Source organism: Primulina huaijiensis, chromosome 6 (genome assembly GCF_012295235.1).
Source record: "Primulina huaijiensis isolate GDHJ02 chromosome 6, ASM1229523v2, whole genome shotgun sequence".
NCBI lineage: Eukaryota > Viridiplantae > Streptophyta > Magnoliopsida > Lamiales > Gesneriaceae > Primulina > Primulina huaijiensis.
The window spans coordinates 9,588,257-9,609,344 of record NC_133311.1 but is presented as its reverse complement, the minus strand read 5'-3'; the positions used below and the strand labels follow the sequence as shown (position 1 = coordinate 9,609,344).

The 21,088-nt window shown below is 35.3% G+C and overlaps 1 protein-coding gene across 3 annotated transcripts; it reads left to right on the top strand.

Annotated features, from left to right (window-relative positions):
* The first annotated feature begins 18,230 nt into the window (after positions 1-18,230).
* LOC140979376 (uncharacterized) lies at positions 18,231-20,852 on the top strand. Of its 3 annotated transcripts, XM_073444741.1 has the most exons (4): positions 18,231-18,446; positions 19,030-19,663; positions 19,703-20,505; positions 20,614-20,852. In XM_073444741.1, the coding sequence occupies exons 1-4, from the start codon at positions 18,378-18,380 to the stop codon at positions 20,677-20,679; spliced, it is 1,572 nt and encodes a 523-aa protein (XP_073300842.1). In that variant the 5' UTR covers positions 18,231-18,377; the 3' UTR covers positions 20,680-20,852. The 3 variants fall into 3 exon arrangements, with proteins under 3 accessions (XP_073300842.1, XP_073300841.1, XP_073300843.1); XM_073444740.1 differs by having other exon boundaries at positions 18,233-18,446; positions 19,030-20,505; XM_073444742.1 differs by having other exon boundaries at positions 18,293-18,446; positions 19,187-20,505.
* The last annotated feature ends 236 nt before the right edge of the window (positions 20,853-21,088 follow it).

The window sequence follows — 21,088 nt, the reverse complement described above, 5'->3', positions numbered from 1 at the left end:
TTTAAAGAATAAAAATTATAAATTAAAAAGTGCACTTATATAGTTATAACTATATAATTTCCCTATGTTTCATATTTTGATGTAGAAGAATGGAATTTCATGTAGTTCGCTTATCTTTATCTACTTACTTTTAAGAGTGGCTTTGCTCAATCACTCACATTTCCTCATGCCGGTGTTCCGGATGTTCCCTCAATTTCGTCATGGCCGTCTTCATCACTTTTAATATCTTGTGTTCGGATAACGGCTTGTAACGTCCGAAAAATTAAATCTACGTAAACCACATGCATGCAAATTACTTGAATTGATTAATTGTTTTATACTTTTATTTAATTGATTTTAAAGTGTGATAAAATGAGTTATGGGTTGGGTTATGGGCTTATATATTTGCTTAATAAAACTTGATAATAGTTTAGGTCCATTAACAAGGTTAGTTAGGCCCAAAAAGACCATTAGTGCTTTAATAAAATATTTCGTTTAGGAAAGTTTGTGAAATTATTAGCCGAGTTGTCAAAATGTTCGTATTTTTGTTGAAAAACGAATACCGATAAAAATTACGTCTCGACGTATCAAATCACCTCAAAACTCCTTATTTTAAAAAATAATCAAAAGCATCAACTTATTTTAAATAATTAAAAACAATTATTTAATAAAAAGGTTTTTCGTTTTTTCATCCCTCGGTTTCCGTTCCTCAATCGCAACTCGAATAACCTTTAAAAATACATTTTAATGCATTCAAATAGACAACTACTATAAAATCATATAAAAATATCACACATGATTAATTTAAACAATTAAAAAAATTTAATAGCTATTATTCATTTTTAGTAGATTCGCATCCAATTGGATTACGTCGTCTTAATTTTGGACCTTACAAATAGGCTTGTGGGAGTACAAGTCTAACATACTAAATAATTAAAGTTCTTAATAGACTTTGATATAATTAATTAAACTAGTTGGACTAGTCCATTTAATTAATCAATCCCATTAATGTTAATTATGGAACATAAATATACAATTAAGGTAATTAGGTTAAGGCTTTTGTTTTAAGAAATGAGAGCCATAACCCTAGCCTCCATTCTCTTCCTTGCAATTTTCGAAAATTGCACTCCCTTCTCTCAAAAAATTCGGCCATTCCATTTTTTCAAGGTTTTGAGCCTCCTTTCAATTTTTACTCTCCAACGGGAAAAATATCTTCTATACTTTCTCTTACAAGTTAGAAGAGGAACATTTAATCCAGTCGTAGATCGGATTATGAGATTGAAGAAAGGAGATTTTGAAGAAAGTTCGTAGGAAATTCAAGAAGAGCTAAATGCGCAATACCGGAGTAGTTGGTGCCGAGTGATTTAGTCACTAAATGTAAATTATAAACTCCTTATGTATGTTCTTTTAATTTAAACCATACAAGTATCCAAGATAATATTTTGAATGTCAAAATACATTTTTTTAAACTTCCGCGGCGTTTTGGACATGAGAAAATCGATAACCCAACAATTGTATCAGAGCCAGGTTCTCTTTATCGTATGGTTGAAATCATGTTGAATAATATTTCTAACCACACCAATAAATTTTTCAGAAAATTGATGCACCAATAATTTTTTTTATCAGAAAAAAAATGCCTAGATTTAATTAATTAATTGGTGTTAACATCTAATATTAAATGTACGAAGGATGATCGAGAGCCTTGACTAATGTGATAGGTGTATGTTAAGATATTTTACTGTTTTTAATTCATTTTGTTAATATTTGATATTATTAAGTGGGCTTAGTTTATGACATGTTCCCACCCCATGAAATGTTTACCTTAGCCATGACTATTTAAATGTAATGAAACGTCCACTATGTTTTAACTTCAAAATCCTACAATTTTTTTTTCATACTTAATTTTGAATTTCATCATTTAAAATAACTTAACATTTTCATAAATCCAAATAGTCATTTAAAATATCGAGTGTATAAAAATCCTTAAATCGTCAATTAACAAAATTCAACTCCAATCTTTAACATGATCGTCCTAATTTCAAAATATAGCATAAAAATCTCTAATAAATTCATTAACAAAAATCTTTAAAACTTTTAACTATCAAGCTAATATGGAAAATAAAGTCTATCGGGAGTGTACTGCCGGACTCGATCCACTCAAGCGTCAGCGCCTCCCTCAATATCATCATCACCTGCAGCATTCAAGCCTAGTGAGTCTAATGACTCAGCACGTTCTAAACAGGAGTAACAAATAATACATATACAAGCTCATGCATTAAAATCATACTTTTATTTAAAATAAACTTGTAAGCATAAATAAATCATAAATCGTAAAGCTTTCAATCATTTATCAATTTGGGTGAAGTTTGATCCTTGAAAGTAACTATCCTTTATCATTTGGTCGACTGATCAGTCTTAGCTCACCATTGCACATGGGGACGGGCACTAGACACCGACGTAAAATAGAAATACGATCGTTGGGCTCCCTCTAGAACCTTCTCCCGTAAATGAGCTTCTTATGGGACCTTCTTTCTAACGATATTCCCGAAAATTATATATCATATCTTTTATGTCAAAGTCAATTCACATCTCTCAAAATATTTTTTTTTCTTTTTAATCATAAAATATCGTGTCATTTCCACATTTTAAAAATAGCATTTTTAACAGTAAAAATTGCACAACTTTACCATAAATCAGAAAATATCATATTTTCATCATAAACATTATAAAATATCATTTAGCATGCGTTATGATCCCTCGGGACACTAACAACCTATTTCGTACTACCCAAGTATAAATGACCGTTTTGCCCCTGCACTTAAAATTTCTCGATTTTGACTTTTTTCTCACTTTTATTGATTCGAGACTATCCCAAATAATTATTTAAGTTTAAATTTAATTTTTTAATATTTTTATTTAACGTAAACTCGAGTTTTTTGATTTAATTCCTTAATTAATAATTCGTAAAGTGTTTTAATCTGAATAAACCACAACTTTAATATTTTCTTCTCAAACTTTAAACATAAAATTTTCATACCCAAACTACGCTCGTGAACCATGAATCGACCCCCGTGGACCATGGTTCAAACCCTTCCCTCCTAAACCCTAAATTTGAACCCAAGCCATCTATCTCGAGCCACTTCCCAATTTCATCGAGCCATGGCCGAGCCTCCTTGAACTATACCCTGACCAGACCACCTAGGGACCCTATTGAACCCTCCTGGCCCATGCACGAGCCCCCCATCCCGCGCAAGAAGCCAACTCGCAAGCTTTCTAGCAGCCGCAGCCCCTTCGTTTTTTTTTCCTTTTCTTCGAGCCATCGTGAACCAGCAGCCAAGACACCTAACTAGGACTCTAATGGACCCTCTTGACTTATCCTAGCCAGCCCTCACCAGTGCCGCGAGCCGCCCCTGCAGTACTCGCCCCTTGCACGCATGGGAAGAGTCCTAACACATGAAAACTCCTCCTTACGCATTACCCCTTGAGTCCTAGCCATGCTAGGACTCTTCCTAGCCCTTGAACACCACCTTTACAGGGCCGAGACCAAGCCTGGTCGAGCCATGATGCAGCCCTCCTCATGGCCGAACCCTTACAAGCCATAATACCATGAAAACCCTAGGACACTACCCTCAACATTCTCGGCCCCTTCTAGCTCTTGTCCAGCCCTCGTCTCATGCCTAAACAATACTTGTTCCATCCTTTAAACATCATATGTTGGTAGCGTACTCGTTAGAAATCATAACACATTCATATACGCTTTAAAATTATCAAAACTTACAAATAATTGTTCTATTGTTAAACGAATCGTGCATATGTATTTTTCATGCAAAAATATTCCTCCCCCCTAAATAAAATTTCGTGTAAGGCCTTGAAATTTATTGTTAATCAGATCGATTAGAATAAAATCTCCAAAAATAAGTTAAGAATGTAAAATAATTATATGTATATATATATTTTTCATATTAAAATATACATGTATGGAAGAAATTAAAGCACGTAGCCACTATGTATATATGTATTATAAAATAAATTTAAAATTTAAATTAAATGAAAAGATAAGGGTAAAAATAATATAATATAACTATACTAATATATTATTCCAAGAAGTGAAATATTGAAACAAATTTCACTCAAGTAATTGCTGGATGCAACTTGCTTCCAAAATGATTAGCTTTTGTTTCTATCCTTGAAACTTGGTATCGAAGAAAATAACAAGGAGGTTGCAACTATATAAGAAGATGTTTTCAAGTGAATTTTGTATTGAAGAACTGAACTCTTAAAACTTTAATAATAAGCCAACAATAATAAATACACTGAAGAAATTCTACAGCATCACTTGGAGGTTCTCGGGGAAGGTAAGAATGTTTCATTAATTACTTGTATTTTTCTACCTTAAATATATATATGATAATGTGCCAACTATTGCAAGTAAATACACCTAGAAAGATTTAATCAAGTTATTTTCAAAATTTTTAAAACATGTTAATAAAAACATAATACATGTCATTTGAAGATTTGTAAGTAAATAATGAGAGGATGAAGTAATGGGAGTCATCAACTTTGAATTTTAAATACACACACACATATATTATAAGCTATTAAATGTAGGTGTAGAAATACTAAGTATTTAGCAATTGAATCACATTTTTCCAACCTTTATGTTTGAAATCATCAGTGTATTGTCGTGTACTAAATGTTGAATATTTTATATAACTTCCTAGTTTATGTATAGATCCAATCCAACAACATGTTTGACTTACAATGTCAGTGTACAAGAATTTAAGAAATTATTTAGAAATTTTAATGGGTGTTCATACCTTACTGCTATTTTGGACTTTTGATGATATTGGAATTACAAGTCATGAATCTTGAGTTAAGAATGAATAATAATAATCAGGAACATTTATTTAATTTATGTGATTTAGAAAATTGAAATTCCTGACTATTTTGCAAGACTATAACATTATATAATAAATACAATTTGGAATTATGAATTAAAAAAATTTACTGAATCTCAATTTTAATTAGATGAATCAAAAGAGTTATGGCTAAAGTTGTTTGAATTGAAATTGTATCAAATTATTTAACGTGTCTAGTGTTAATCAAGTAAATGGAGTTAAAAATTTATCTATTCTTTTCTATATATTAGATCAAGGATTTTACGGAGCTAAATTTCACTCGTTGAAATAAATTCATAACAAGGTATGTTATTACAGAGTAACATACAACAGGTATTTGTAAAGTTTGAAATTTGTTGAACATGAATTACATGACATTAAATTGTTTACGTGAATTATTTGTGACATTACATAACATCGATGCACTAAAACAAACATATTTTACACACACGTATTTTATATATATGTAGCATCGATGCATGACATGACATTGCATTGCATATTGTGCCTTGATTCCAGTGTTTACTTCTTTCGATATAGTTTTTGGATTCGAGGAGATTTTCGGGATGGTACGGAGCTGCGACTAGCCCGAAAGATGTTGTAGGCCGATAAGGCGCAGTACGTCTGTAGTCCTTGGAGAGCTTACCGGCACACGGTAGTAGACTGGGGAAGGAGTGGTCGCTACGGCAGTGTAGCCAAGCTTTGCCTGTTGCTTGAGCTGTTATGCTCTGCATTTACTGATTGTGCAGCTTCCGATATACTGATTTCCTGTGCATGTGTATATACCCTGATCATGCATTGCATCCACGTATCATTTGTTACAATTCATGTTGTTTTTATTTCGGTATTTTCATACTGGGCTATTGCTTACCCCTCGGGGGCGATTATCTTCTGTGTGTGGTTGATAATCAGGGCAACATGGCATCCATCATACTACTGAGTGAGGAGCAGTATGAGGAAAGAACTTATATGTTCATAGATGGAGCATTAGCACTAGTAGAGGAGATCTTTTACGATTGCCCTGAGTTGATATTGGTGATGGGGACAGACCCCGGTTTATCATACTTCTCAGTAAGGGTGACTTGGTCAGTATACGTGCCGATTCAGACGCTGTAGGGAGGAGCTGAAATAAAGATGCATAAATAAATATATATAATTAAGCTCGGTATATTTTGTTATGTATTATTTATTCGAGCACTAACATGTAAAATGGTATGATGTTGAACTGATCCGGGATGATATGTGTTTTGGTTAAAGGCAAATATTAACAATATAAATATTTATATGAATTTAGTATAAATGTTAATTGTGGTGTCTCAACTAATAATTATATGTATTATACTTTTACACTATATAATACTGAATATCTTTTGAAATGAACTTTTCGTGCCCGTGTTGACATTAAATTTTAAAATCCCATTCTCCGCTGCAGAGTTAAAACGATATTTAAATGAAATAATGCATGATAATCACAGTTGAGAATCAAGGGACCCACATTTCGTCTTCGAAATTAAGACGTACCAAAGAATTCGAGATAGCTACTCCTCATCTTTGACTCAGTATCCCAAGTGGCTTCTTCCTCCGAGTGATTCAGCCACTTGACTTAGACCATTTTTATCACATTGCTCCGCAACTTTCTCTCTTGTCTACCAAAGATTTGAGTAGGCCTCTCATCGTATGACAGATTTGGTGTAAGTTGCAGTGGCTCAAAGTTCAGTACATGTGAAGGGTTTGACATGTACTTGTGGAGCATCGATATGTGGTAGACATTGTGAACTCCTGCGAGATTAGGTGGCAACACCACTCGGTATGCTAATGCTCCCACTCTTTCGAGTATCTCAAATGGTCCAATGAATCTTGGACTAATTTTGCCTTTCTTGCCAAATCTCATAACACCCTTCATAAGTGCTATTTTTATAAATACTTGATCACCTATTGCAAACTCGAGATCTCGTCTCCTTTTGCCCGCGTTTCTCTTTTGTCGACTCTAAGCAGTTTTCATTCTGTCTCGGATCTTCGCGACCATTTCTGCGGTGTGCTGAACTATCTCGGGTCTCATCGTAGCCCTTTCCCCTACCTCTTCCTAATGGATAGGCGATCTACATTTTCTTCCGTAGATTGCCTCGTATGGAGCCATTCCAATGGATGAATAATAACTGTTATCGCAAGTAAACTCCACTAGAAGTAATTTCGGTTTCCAAGACTGCCCATTTCCTACTCGAAGCGTCCGCAACTAGATTAGCCTTGCCGGGATGGTAGCTAATGTCACAATCGTAGTTCTTAACAAGCACTAGCTACCGTCTTTGTCTCATATTCAGCTCCTTTTGGGTGAATAAATATTTAAAGCTCTTGTGGTCCGTAAAGATCTTGCATTTCTGGCCATACAAGTAGTGCCTCAAAATTTTTAACGCAAATACGACTGCTGCAAGCTTAAGATCATGCGTCGGATAATTCTTTTCATGTACTTTCAGCTGTCTAGATGCATAGGCTATGACTCGCTCATGCTGCATAAGAACTGCGTCCAATCCTAGCTTCAAAGCATCCGTAAATACCACATAATCCCCTTGCTTTTTCGGTATTTCTAAAACTTGCGCTGTAGTGAGTGCTTGTTTCAACTTATCGAAATTGTTTTGACACTCTGTCCCCATAAAAATTTCCCATTATTCTTCGTCAACGACGTCATGGTTACTGCAATGGATGAAAAACCCTTGATGAACTTACGATAGTAGCCAGCTATACCCAAGAAACTGCATATTTCCGTCACACTTTTATGCACTGGCCACTGCTTGACTGACTCGACCTTAGATGGGTCGATCTCAACTCCCTCTTTTGACACGATGTGGCCTAAGAATGCCACGCTCTCTAGCCAAAACTCGCACTTGCTGAACTTTGCATACAATTTCCGATCTCGTAACACTTGCAAGGTCGTCTTCAAGTGCTGTTCATGCTCTTCTCGACTCTTGGAATATATCGAGATATAATAGATTAAAAAAATAATGAACTGATCGAGATACGGATGAAATATGTGATTCATGAGATCCATGAAGATCACCGAAGCATTAATCAATCCAAAAGGCATCATTAAAAACTCGTAATGCCCATAACGCATTCTGAAAGCCGTCTTGTGTACATCCGTCTCTTTTACGCTCAGCTGGTGATATCCAGTCCGAATATCTATCTTTGAAAATACCGAAGCTCTTTGCAATTGATCAAACAAATCTTCAATTCGGGGTAATGGATACTTATTCTTCACTGTCACTCTGTTTGGCTCCCTACAGTCGATGCAAAACCTCATAATTCCATCCTTCTTTTTCACGAATAACACTGGCGTTCCCCTTGGAGAGAAACTAGGGCAAATAAATCCTTTGTCTAATAGCTCTTCAATTTGGTCCTTTAATTCCTTCATTTCAGCTGGTGCTAATCGATATGGTGCCTTAGATATCGGCATTGTACCAGACATTAACTCAATAGCGAATTCCACCTCTCGCTCGGGTGGGATGCAATAAACATCATCAGGGAACACGTCCGAAGGTCCTTGACTACCATCACGTCCTCAATAGATCGACTGTCAGTGTCAGGTGCAGATACAATACTAGCAAGAAAACTTTGGTAACCCTTTTGAATAAGCTTCTTCGCACGCATGCATGAAATTATATGCGGCATTTGATTGTTTTGCGCCGCATCGAAGATAAATGCTTTCCCCTTCGGTGGTCTAATAGATACTGACCTCCGCCAAAAATCAATGGTAGCCCCATTCAATGTGAGCCAATTCATCCCTAAAATAATGTCGAACTCGAGCATTGGTAGTACTATAAGGTCTGCTCATATAATATCCTTTTGTAATTTGAGCTCCACGTCCTTAACCATGCTTATAGAGACCATATGTTCGCCAGAAGGCACTGTAACTCTGAATCCAGACTCTACGTCCACTGGTAAGATTCCCAATTTCTTCAAGAAGGATTCATATATGAAAGAATGCATAGCTCCAGAATCTAGCAAAGCGTAAGTAGCTACGCACGCAAACAGAATTCATCTTGGTAGTATTTGTATTATTCTCGATTAAGGTCATAAAGTTTAGAAATTTCATATCATCTAAGCCCCTCCAATTTCCCATATTAGTATTTCAACCCCTTGAACTTTCGAAAATTTCTAATTAGCCCCATAAGTTTCGAAAATTACCAAATTACCCCTTCAAATTTTCAGATTTTGCAATCAAGTCCTAAGAAATTTTGAATTGCACTACGTTCTCGTTATTTATTTTTCGTAAATTTCAATTTAGCCCCTAAAATTTCAATATTTAACAATTTGATCCCAATAACTAGGGTATTCCAGTATTAAATTCCTTAAACCTTAGAATTTGAAACATGCAGTTCTAACTCATCAAGTTCCATCCATCTCAATTCAATTCTAGCATTCATGCTTATTATTTCAAGAATAAGGAAATTTTAAATTCTTGAATAGTCGGAGTACCTATAATAAGCATAGTTTCTGGCTCCGCTTGCTCAGCGTGCATCACATAGGCCCTTCCAGTCGTGGGTTGCTTAAGCTTTGGGCAATCACTAGCCTTATGCCCCATTCCTCCGCACTTGAAGCACTTGTAGGTGCCCCACATGCACTTGCCATAGTGATGGCGATCACAATCCTTGCAAAGTGGTTTCTCAGCAGTCTTCGGGATGTTTTTTCTAGGTGGTTGTCCTTGTGGTTTGTACTGTCCTGGCCACTTCGATGGTCCCATAAACGGCCTCTTGTTTTGCTGACTCGATTGCAGGGCACGATTCCCCTTGCGCTGCATCTACCAGTCAATATCATTAAGAGATTGCTCATCTCCGAAAGCTTTAGAAACAACAGTAGTATAGTCAATAGGATCAGTCAGCATCACATATCGACGAATCGTTGGCTTCAAACCATCTAATAAATGTCATAACTTCTCTGCAGCATCATTAGCAATCAAGGGCACAAAATGACAGCCCATATCAAACTTCTGCACAAACTCAGCAACAGTAAAGTTCCCCTGGCGGAGACTCATAAACTCTCTCTTCAACCTCGAACGAACGTCGGTAGTGAAATATTTATCATAGAACATCCTCTTGAAATCCTTCCAAGTCAGTGTCGCTAAATTCACTCCTCGCTCCGCTCCCTCCCACCATAAGTAAGCGTCGTCCTTCAGCAGATAGATGGTACAACAAGATCGGTCGGCGTCCGCCATATCCATATATCGAAAGATCACCTCTAAAGATCTAATCCATCCCTCAGCCACAAATAGATCAGTAGTGACAGAAAAATCCACAAGATCCATCCTCCTAAATAGCTCATAGACAGTTTCCGGTCGGACATTTGCCCCATTTCCCTCGTCTGCTCTAGTAAACGAGCCATACCGGCTAGTACACGGGCACTAGCATCTTGATTAAGTGGAGGCTATGGAATCTCCTCCTCCTTCCTATCCTCATTATTACTATGTAAAATCCGTCTAGGAGGCATCTTTGTACAAATCGTCCATACCACGTAACCAACATGTGTTTAACATTTTAAATGAAACATGCATTTAACCTCTATATCATGTATCGTAAAAGCATTTAAAGTTCAGCATATAAAATCTAAAGCAGTAAAAACTCACAAACTTGAGGCGTGACTTCTTGAGCTTCTCAGAGTGGCAGTAACACAACCCTTTGGGGAAACCTAGGCTCTGATACCAACTGAATCATCCATTACTTTTTAACTTTAAAATCCTAGTAAATTTTTTTTTCATACTTAATTTCGAATTTCATCATTTAAAATAACTTAACATTTCCATAAATCAAAATAGTTTAACATTTAAAATCTCAAGTGCATAAAAATCCCTAAATCGTCAATTAAAAAAATTCAACTCAAACCTTTAACATGATCTAACTTCAAAATAAAGCATAATCTCTAATAAATTCATTAACAAAAATATTTAAAACTTTTAACTATCAAGCTAATGCAAAAAACTAAAGTCCCTATGGAGTGTACTGCCGGACTCAATCTACTCAAGCGTCAGCGTATCCCTCAATATCATCATCACCTGCATCATTTAAGCCTAGTGAGTCTAATGACTCAGCATGTTCTAAACAGGAGTAACAAATCATGCATATACAAGCTCATGCATTAAAACCATACTTTTATTTAAGATAAACTTGTAAGCATAAGTAAATCATAAATCGTAAAACTTTCAATCATTTATCATTTTGGGTGAAATTTGATCATTGAAAGTGACTAGCATTTATCCTTTTGTCGACTGATCAGTTTTAGCTCGCCATAGCGCATAGGGAAGGGCACTAGGCACCTACGTAAAGTGGAAATACGATCGTTGGGCTCCCTCTGGGGCCTTCTCCCGTAAACGGGCTCCCTCTGGGGCCTACTCCCTCACGATATTCTCAAAAATCATATATCATATCCTTTATGTCACAGTCAATTCACATCCCTCAAAATATTTTTTTTTCTTTTTAATCATAAAATATTGTGCTCTTTCCACATTTGAAAAATAACATTTTTAACAGTAAAAATTGCTCAACTTTATCATAAATTATAAAATACCATATTTTCATCATAAAAATTATAAAATATCATTTAGCATGCGTTATGATCCTTCAGGACACTGCCAACCCATTTCGTACTACCCAGTTATATTTGACCATTTTGACCCTGGACTTAAAATTTCTCGATTTTGACATTTTCTAACTTTTATTGACTCAAGATTATCCCCATTAATTATTTAAGTTTAAATTTAATTTTTTAATATTTTTATCTAACGTAACTCATGCTTTTTTATTTAATTTATTAATTAATAATTTTTAAAGCGTTTTAATTCCGAATAAACCCCCAACTTTAATATTTTCTTCCCAAACTTTGAACACAAACTTTTTATGTCTAAAATACTCTCGTGAAACATGAATCGACCCCAGTGGATCACGGTTCGAACCCTTCCCTCCTAAACCCTAAATTCGAACACAAGCCTTCTATCTCGAGCCACGGCCCAATTTCATCGAGCCATGGCTGAGCCTCCTTGAACCACCTAACCAGACCCCCTAAGGACCCTACTGAACATTCCTGGCCCACGCACGAGACCCTAAGCCTGCGCACGAAGCCCACGCGCAAGCCTTCTCGCATCCGCAGCCCCTTCGCTTTTTTTTATTTTCTTCGAGCCACCGTGAACCATCAGACCAGACTATTGGACCCTCTTGACCAACCCTAGCTATCCCTCACAGGATCCTTGAGTAGCCCTTGCAGTACTCGCCCCTTGCGCGCATGGGAAGAGTCCTAGCACATGTGGACTCTTTCTTACGCGCTGCCCCTCGAGTCCTAGCCATGCTAGGACTCTTCCTAGCCCTTTAACACCGCCTGGACACGGCCGAGAAAAAGCTTGGTCGAGCCCTGATGTAGAGGCCCGTATTTCGTATTTTTAAAATTACAGAATTATTTAAAATTTTTCTCTTTCGATAAATAACATGCCTCATTCGTAAAATAAACTGATAAAAAGATTTAATGTTAAAGTAACAGCGGAAGTAAATATATTGTTTTCAAACCACACTTAAAAATATTTCAACATGATAAAAATGAGTTTTGAGCACAAGATGATAAATAAACTGAAGCATGAGGTAATCGGGTTCCTACTACTGCTAACCCAAGCCAGCTCACTGGTCCCCGCCCTCGGTCTCGACCTCATCTGTACCTACAACAATCAAGTCTAATAATTCTAAAGACTCAGCATGCATATATCGTAAATAATAAGTAAATATATCATAAAATCGCATGCAACGTAAAAATATCGTATCGTAAAGCGTAAAGTAAAAATTGTGTCATGAGTAATTATAAATACGTGCATATCTGAAAATCGTACGTAAAAGATTTGCTCGATAGAGCCCTGTCATAAATTATCATATCGTAATTTTTTTTTTTGGTAGAGATAATGTTTCTACACAAGTGTCCCATAACATATCATGCACGTCTGATCAGACTAAACTATAGTATACTAGGCGGTAGAGATCACCACAGCCCTTGGACTGGATGTTCGTACCCATACATAAACATAAACCGGTCGTAAGTCACCGGGTGAAGCAATCTCATAAGCGTAAGGTGGCCACAAGACATATCACATATATCTCAAAAATAAACATTTTTATATTTTATGAATGTAATATAATTATAACCCTGTTTATACCGAATGAGTTGGATCGTTCCCAGGCTCGATGCGACCTAATCCTAACATGAGAAACATGCAAATAAACTTAACTTGACCAACACTCATAACCGAACCAAAAATGAGACAATTACGTCCAACCAACTTAGTATTCAACCATGGCTTCGTACCAACCCGAACCAACATTGAACCATCGTTTAGCCATGATTAAAATACACCTAAAATGATGGAAAATAAATCCCTAGGGCTGTAATCCACGAAAGATGTGAATGGAGGCCAAAATCATGAAACACTCTTTCGAGAGTCACTTTGGCACATTGCACCGTAAATTCTCGTACGACTTCTAAACTTAACCAAATCACAAACGGCCAAAAACACGACCTTCATAACTCATTGAGGTCTTGTTAGGGTCTGGTCAAGGCTTGGCAGCGGCAGGTTCAAGTTGGAGGGAGTTTAGCTCATGGTTGAGGGAAGTTCTTAGGTTGCCGAGAAGTGTCATAGGGGTAGAAGGGCTTTCTGAGTTTTAATGGGTTAATATGGGTTTAATTTACATGTTATATGGGTTAGATATATTTTGGTAAGTCATGGTTCGAATTTGGGAAAATTACATTAAGTTTTCAGACGATTCGGGTTAAAATCGGGACTTCGGGTTAAGTTTTGAAGTCGAATTGTGAAAATAGGTTTAATGGCTCAAGTTTATGTCTAAGGAATGTTTAGAAGTCTAATTTAGGATTATATGATGAGTTGGGATAGGCTGGGGTCAAAGTTTTAAGGTAAAAATTCAAATCGAGAATTTTATAATCCAAGGGCAAAATGGTCATTTTACATCTCGAGTAGTTCGAAAGGTCTGACAGTGTCCCAAAGAATCATAATGAATGCTAAATGATATTTTAAAACGTTTATGATAAAGATATGAGATTTTATGATATATGCAAAGGCTGTACAATTTTTACTGAAAACCACTATTTTTGGAATATACGATATTTTGCAAATGAAAAGGAAAAATATTTTGAAGGATGTGAATTGACTGTGACAAATATGATATGATATGATTAAGAATATCGTGAGGGAGAAGACCCCAGAAGGAGTCATATTTCCATTTACGGCGTTGCCTAGTGCCCGTCCCCATGTGCAATGGTGAGCTAAGACTGATCAGTCGACCACATGATAATACGATTACAGCTAGTCACTTTCAAGGATCAAACTTCACCCCAAACATTTATGCTAGCTATTTTAAATAAAAGTATGATTTTTATGCATGTGTTTGTATATGTATTATTTGTTACTCATTGTTAGAACGTGATGAGTCATTAGACTCACTAGGAATGGTTGCAGGCGATGATGAGATTGAGGGAAGCGCTGACTCTTGAGTGAATCGACTCCGGCAGTACACTCCCGAGGGACATTTATTTTCCGCACATATTAGTATTTAAAGTTTTTAAGAAAATATTTTGAGGATTTTCTCTTAGAGTTTCATGCTTTATTTTGAAGTTTAAGTTTGGATTATTTTTAAATGTGACGTATGATTTTGGTGGTTGACGATTTATGATTTAGGATTTTGAAATGTTGAGTTATTTTGGAATGGATGTTTCGAATTTTTTAAAAAAATAATAGGATTTTAAAGTTAAAAAGTAGTGGATGTTTCAGGTTTAGTGTGTGCCTTTGCATTAAAAATGCTCAAAATTCGAATACCAATGCAAAGGAGCGGAAAGCACGATCGGGATATGACTTTTCTTCCCTTTCCTCACTATAAATTCACGTTTTCCACTAGTTTTGTGAATCTATGTCTCGGATGTTGCAACTGCTAGGAACCCTAGGTTTTCTCCTTTTTTTTGAAGATTCCCTTCTAGGCTTAATGTTTTGGGTCATTTAAAGCATAGTATAAATAAGCGTTAATTATTCATCTCAATTCTGGTTAATTAGGCCCATTAAACCTAATAAAATATGCACGTAATTTTAAAATATTAAATTTTCAAATTTATGGTGCAAATTTCCAAAAAGACCTCTACTTTACCGAAATTCGTTTTTTAGAGTGAAATACATATCGGCTTGCAAAGAAATATTAAAATTATAAAATTTAGAAAGTTCTTCCTCTAAATAAATATTTTAGAGCCTTGTAATTATAAGAAAATAAATTTTTTAAAAATATTTTATCGCAATCGTCCCCGGTCTCCTTGCCTCAGCCTAGCATGAAATATTAGCCTGAAAATCCTCAATTTCAATAAAATAACAAAATTTCGAATATAAACATATAATTACTTCCAAATAATATAATGTATTTATTTAGATCATTTATTTAAATTTTTTTAGTACATTTAATATTTTTAAACATGTGGTTTACATGAGCGGATTTCAAACATTGAGCATTTTTTCTAGAAAAATCATATCTCCTTTGTTGCTCATTCAAAAATTTCGAATTCACTATTCAATATAAGATAACGCCGAGTACTAAAAATCTTCCGTTGACAACATTTCCAGATAACTAACCTATAAATTGTAGTGATCAAAAGAACAGAAGCTGATGGGTTGACAAATAAAATTTTCGCATAGATTGACCAGTTCTACGAGAAAAATCATATCTCTTCAGTTTCTTACTCAAAAATTTTGAATTTACTCTCAAATCGAAGATAACACCAAAATTTACAAAAATGTATAAAATAAACATATAAATCATAGAATTTAAAATATTTTGAAACTTGTTGAAATTTCAAGATTTTGGACTCTTTAAAATTCCTTACCGAAAAACGTGGCTACAAATCATTTTTCATTCATGACATCAATAACACAAATAATATGATTTGAATGATGTTAAAAGAATGGTTTAGAATGTGCCTTTGCTTTAAAAAACGCTTAAAATTCGAATATCGACGCAAAGGAGTGGAGAGCACGATTAAGATACGACTTTTCTTCCCTTTCCTCACCATAAATTCTCATTTTCTATTAATTTTTGTGCAGCTAGGTCTCCATTGCTGCAACTGCTAGGAACCCTAGTTTTTCTCATTTTTTTTGAAAATCCCCTTCGAGGCTTAGGGTTTTGGGTCTTTTTAAACATTGTACAAATAGGCATTAATTAATCATCTCAGTTCTAGTTATTTTGACCCATTAAGGCTAATAAAATCTTCATGAAATTTTAAAATATCAAAATTTTCGAAGTTATGGTGCAAATTTCAAAAAAGTCTCATACTTTACCGAAATTCGATTTTTAGAGTGAAATAACTATCGGCTTGCGAACAAACAATAAATTTATATAATTTAGAAATTTCATCCTCAAAATATTTTTGAGCCTCCTATAATAAGAAAAATAAATTTTTTAAAAATATTTTATCGCAATTGTCCCCGGTCTCTTTCCCTCAGTCAAGCATCAGATATTCGCCTGAAAATCCTCAATTTCAATAAAATAACAAAATTTCAAACATAGACATATAGTTACTTCCAAATAATATTAATTATTTACTTAGAACATTTATTTAAATTTTTTTAGTGCATTTAAAATTTTTAAGCATGTAGTTTACGTGAGCGGATTTCAGACTTTATATTTTAAATATTGCTAATGTTTATGGCATACAGAGGAAAAATAATGTCGATCACACTAGATAATACAAATGCCAATAATATTGCGATTAAATACATTAAAGATACTTTAAGAACAATTTTAGAAGGCAATTTACTTCATGTTAGATGTCTATGTCATATTATCAACTTATGTGTTAAACATGCCTTTGATTAATGCATGGCTACTATGATAGAAAAATTCAAAATATGTGAAAAATTATTACGTGAAAGAAGACATTGTCGTGATTGAAAAGCACTAGTCATTGCTAACGGAATTAGATATAAAAAAGTTTCTCTTCATGTTGAAACTCGATGGAATTCTTAGTTTCACTTGCTTAGGACTTTGTTACGTTTTAAAGATTTACTTACACTATTTTGCAACAATGTTACGGCAGAAGCTTTAATATTGATCGACTCCGACTGGGATATTTTTAGTAACTACGTCTCTTTGTTGGAAATTTTTAAAGAGGCAACTCAAATTTTTTTTGACGTCAACTACCCTGCTGTTACCGTACTGATGTTATTATGAGTGATTTGTTTCAAGTATGGAAGATAAATTTTTAAAATATTGGGAGACTGACCCAATTGTGCATGGCTTATCAATCTTACTTGGCCTTAGTCAAAGTCAAGGTGGCTTAGAAATATTTTTAAATATTATGCATATTTTTTAAAAAAGAATGTTGACGTTCAAAAGAAGTCAAATATGCATTTTCTTCAAGAATTGTTCGATTTTTACGCTAACAAACAGGGTAGGGTGAGTAACTAGCTGGAGCCGGAGGAAGAGCCAAAAGAAAAAAGAAAAATGAGAGCAATCAACTTCTTTCAAAGTTTGAAACTACAAAATTTGAAAGGAAAATCGGTTGCGACAATAAAGTCCAATGAGATACAAATCTATTTAAGCTAGAATTTTCAGACTATAGAAAGGTGGAGAGCAAATTTGTAACTTTATCCTATCTTAGGGGCAATTTCAAAAGATGTCCTAACAGTCAAATGTTCAAGTGTTGCTTACGAATCAACAATTTCCACATGCAATAGAATCATTTGCGAACAAAAAATTATTTTAAAGCCCAAAACGTTGAACATGTCTACAACATTAGTTTGTGCAAAAAAAAAAAAAAAGGATCGTCGGAGCGATATGAGAATTTGCAAGCTCAAGTTCCGAGGAAGCTCTAGAGTTTTGCAAATAAATTTTAATAAATTATGATGAATTTTATATATTTAATGTTAACATCAATGTTTCATTTATATTTATCTTTTTTCATGATCTAATTTCCCAATTTAAAGTACTTAATAAAAATAATATTTTTTATACCACAAAGATAATTTTTTTAGTGTGCCTCATTCTGGCCGTCAATGGAATCTCGGAACCGGTTCGAACCTGCACGGAACCGGTCCATAGACTATCGGTTCGGGTACTGTATTGGATTTGTTCCAAGGTTCTGATTCCGACACATATGGATCCAGAAATTACCTTGAAACCAGTTATGGATCGGTTCCGACACCAATAGATCCAAAAGCAGTCGGGACCGGGACTGAAGTCATTAGATTTTTTATTTTTTATTTTTTATTTTTTATTTTTAAATACAAGTAACAGAATCTTGTAATACAATTCATGCAAAAACAAAGTCATGTCATAACGCATATGCGACACTTAGATGAAACGCGACTCTTAGGGAGTGTTCCGCTTAAGCTTGGCGTTAAAATAACTCCGTTCGAACAACTCCTGCCAAAATCTACACCCAATTCCATTACAACGAGCAAGCCATACAAGAACCACAAAATCCCAAAACTCCATGGGAGTAAAAGCTTCCTCCTCCAGGATAAAAGCATCTAAGAAGAAGAGAAACAAGGTTTCTTCTAAGGTTTGTCTTCAGCACTCGCTTTTTGTCTGATTTTTTTGCGCTTTTTATGTCGATTACTTGCTGAATAATTTAATCGAGTTGTTCAATTCTGATTCGGGCTTTATTCTCTTTGTGTATTCTTTTAGAATTTTTATAAAAAATCGAATCTTGGAATTTATTGTATGCGTTGAACTGAATTGGACATGGATTTCAAGGGTTCCTTGAGTTTATAGAAAAGATTTAGAGATGTGATATGGTAGACCAAGTAATTTGATTAGGTGATCTGATCTTTTGTCGAACTTGGTTTTCAAATTGTTTCGTGCAGCGAAGATTTAAGTAGGTTTTGTGTGTAAATGGGGATTTTTTTGGGATAAATAGTCTATGTCAACAGTCAACATCTTCAAACTATCAGTTGAATGAAAAAGTAATGTACACTTAAAATGGGTAAAATTAAAATTTATTTATATATGCATCAAATTCAGTTTTTTCCTCGTACTCGTGGAACTAATGTCATCCGGCTGCGTTTGGACTGTGTTCTACCGGAATTTATCATCTATTATTGTTTATGACTTAACCCCGAGTCTTTCTTAATTCAAACTGTTAGTTATTGAAGAAGAAGAGCAGAAAAAAGGAATCAGAGGTTCTTCACGGTCGTGATTCTGTTTCTTTAAGTTCTAAATCTATGTGGTCCTCCACATCTTCAGAATCTGATTATAGGACTAGGAAAAATAAATCTAAGAAACGCCGTCGTGATGATTCAGCTTCATCGTATTCGGATGATCATTCAATGACTTCAGCTTCCGAGTCTTCGTCCGCACATGATGACAAGAGTTATAAAAGACGGAAAGCCCTACCTCAGGGTAGAAAGAGAAGGAATCGAAAAGGATTTGAAAGTGCCAAATCCGATGCAGAGTCGAGAAGGAGAAAAAGATATAGGAGACATCATGTTGTTAAGTCAAGTAACAAACCATTAAGGAAGAAATTAAGAAGGCATTTTACTAGTTCTTTGAGCTCTGATTCAGAGAGCTGCTCAGCATGTGATAGTAGAAGCAGCAACAGTACGGGAGATGGTAAACATCGAAGGAGTAAAATGATTCTCCATAAAAAGATAAGAAGTTTAAGAGTTAGGGAATCTCACAGGGCTCATAGAAAGCGCAAAGCAAGGTCTCCAAGTGGTTCTTCTTGTGGTACCTGTAGAGACCATGATGTCATTGTAGACCAAAGTGACGAGGCTTTAGGCCATAATATCAGTGTAGACCAAAGTGACAAGGCTTTAGTTCCTGTGAATAACTCTAGGCGGCTTAAATCAGTTATTGCCATTCTCAACCGACCCACTGATGAAGAGGAAAACAGATGGGAGAAAGATCCTCAAAAAGAAGAAATTGTATGTGAGCATGATGATTATCCATCTCCCAAAAGCATGGACAGTAATGAAGGAGTGAATAAAAAGGAGTCGAATGATCAATCACGTGGTGTATCCCATAAGAAAAGTGTAGAAAATGTTGAAAGTGAAGTGATCTTGCCCATAAAATCTGGAAATGAAGGATATAACGCTGATGATTCTCGGTCACATGAGGTTCATACAAATCGTTCTGAGAATGAAAAAGAGGTTAATGTTTCTGTTAATTTTACCCCTTTGGATGGGGATAAGACGAAGGATGGTGTCGGCAATGACATAGAGTTAATTTTGAGGCAAAAAGCTCTGGAAAATCTGAGGAGGTTCAAAGGGGGTCTTAAAGCTGCTCGAAAAATTGTTAATCTTGATACCAATAATGAAAATGTTAACGAATCACCCATCAAAAGGAATGATAGTATTGAAGACAATTATACCGAGCCAAATAGCTTTCTTGCTCAGGAGGCAGATAAGAGAAGTAGACCCACCCTCCCAGAGGTTAAAAAAGATTCAGATTCTGAACATATGGCTACTGATCCGCCCAAAGCTCCTGTTGTTTTGGCCGTTAATGACACTAATCAAGCCTCTGGTGAGCATAGCTCGAAAGAACAGCTAGATGGGGCTAAGAATGGGTCTGAATTTGACAAGAAAACAATGTATGTAATGAGGGGTGGTGAAATGGTGCAGGTAAGAATTATATCATGACATACTAGGATATATACCATGAAATGCTAGATTGAATGCGCTATGTTCCCTATTTCTTATGATGGTACCCATTTTGGAATGTTTAACCAGGTGAGCTATAAGGTTTACATGCCGAAACGGGCACCAGCTCTGGCCCGGAGGCAACTCCGACGGTGATGTGATCAGGTTTGAAGGTTGGACTGTCGAATTATCCCTAAGAAAATTTCCATTTTATGTATTTGAATGTTTGTTGGTCAATATTTTTTCCTCCCGGATGAAATTTGATTTCAATAAATCTTGGCAGATGATAGAAACAACTTTAAATTTTCTAATGTATCATTTTTTACTCATTTATAGTCTTCTTTTGTATTTTATCATTAACAGAAGGGGAGGACCAGAGTTCACAGAGACAACCCGAAAGAAATGCTACTTTTTCCTCCTTTTTTCGTTTGGCATTTGTCTTCTAACATAGGTGTGTTTATGTCCCGCAGATATAGTTTTGATATGTTGCTCATTCATCGTGTTAACATATGTGAGTATCGCAGAGATGACATTCACCTATTGAATATGATGAAATATATCAAAA

What these genes read in the sequence shown, in the direction of transcription:
- LOC140979376 (XM_073444740.1), top strand. Translation starts at nt 18,378, where the DNA reads ATGGGAGTAAAAGCTTCCTCCTCCAGGATAAAAGCATCTAAGAAGAAG. An exon ending in GAAACAAGGTTTCTTCTAAG is followed by an intron (nt 18,447 to 19,029) that starts GTTTGTCTTCAG and finishes TCAAACTGTTAG; the next exon opens with TTATTGAAGAAGAAGAGCAG. An exon ending in GGGGTGGTGAAATGGTGCAG is followed by an intron (nt 20,506 to 20,613) that starts GTAAGAATTATA and finishes ATGTTTAACCAG; the next exon opens with GTGAGCTATAAGGTTTACAT.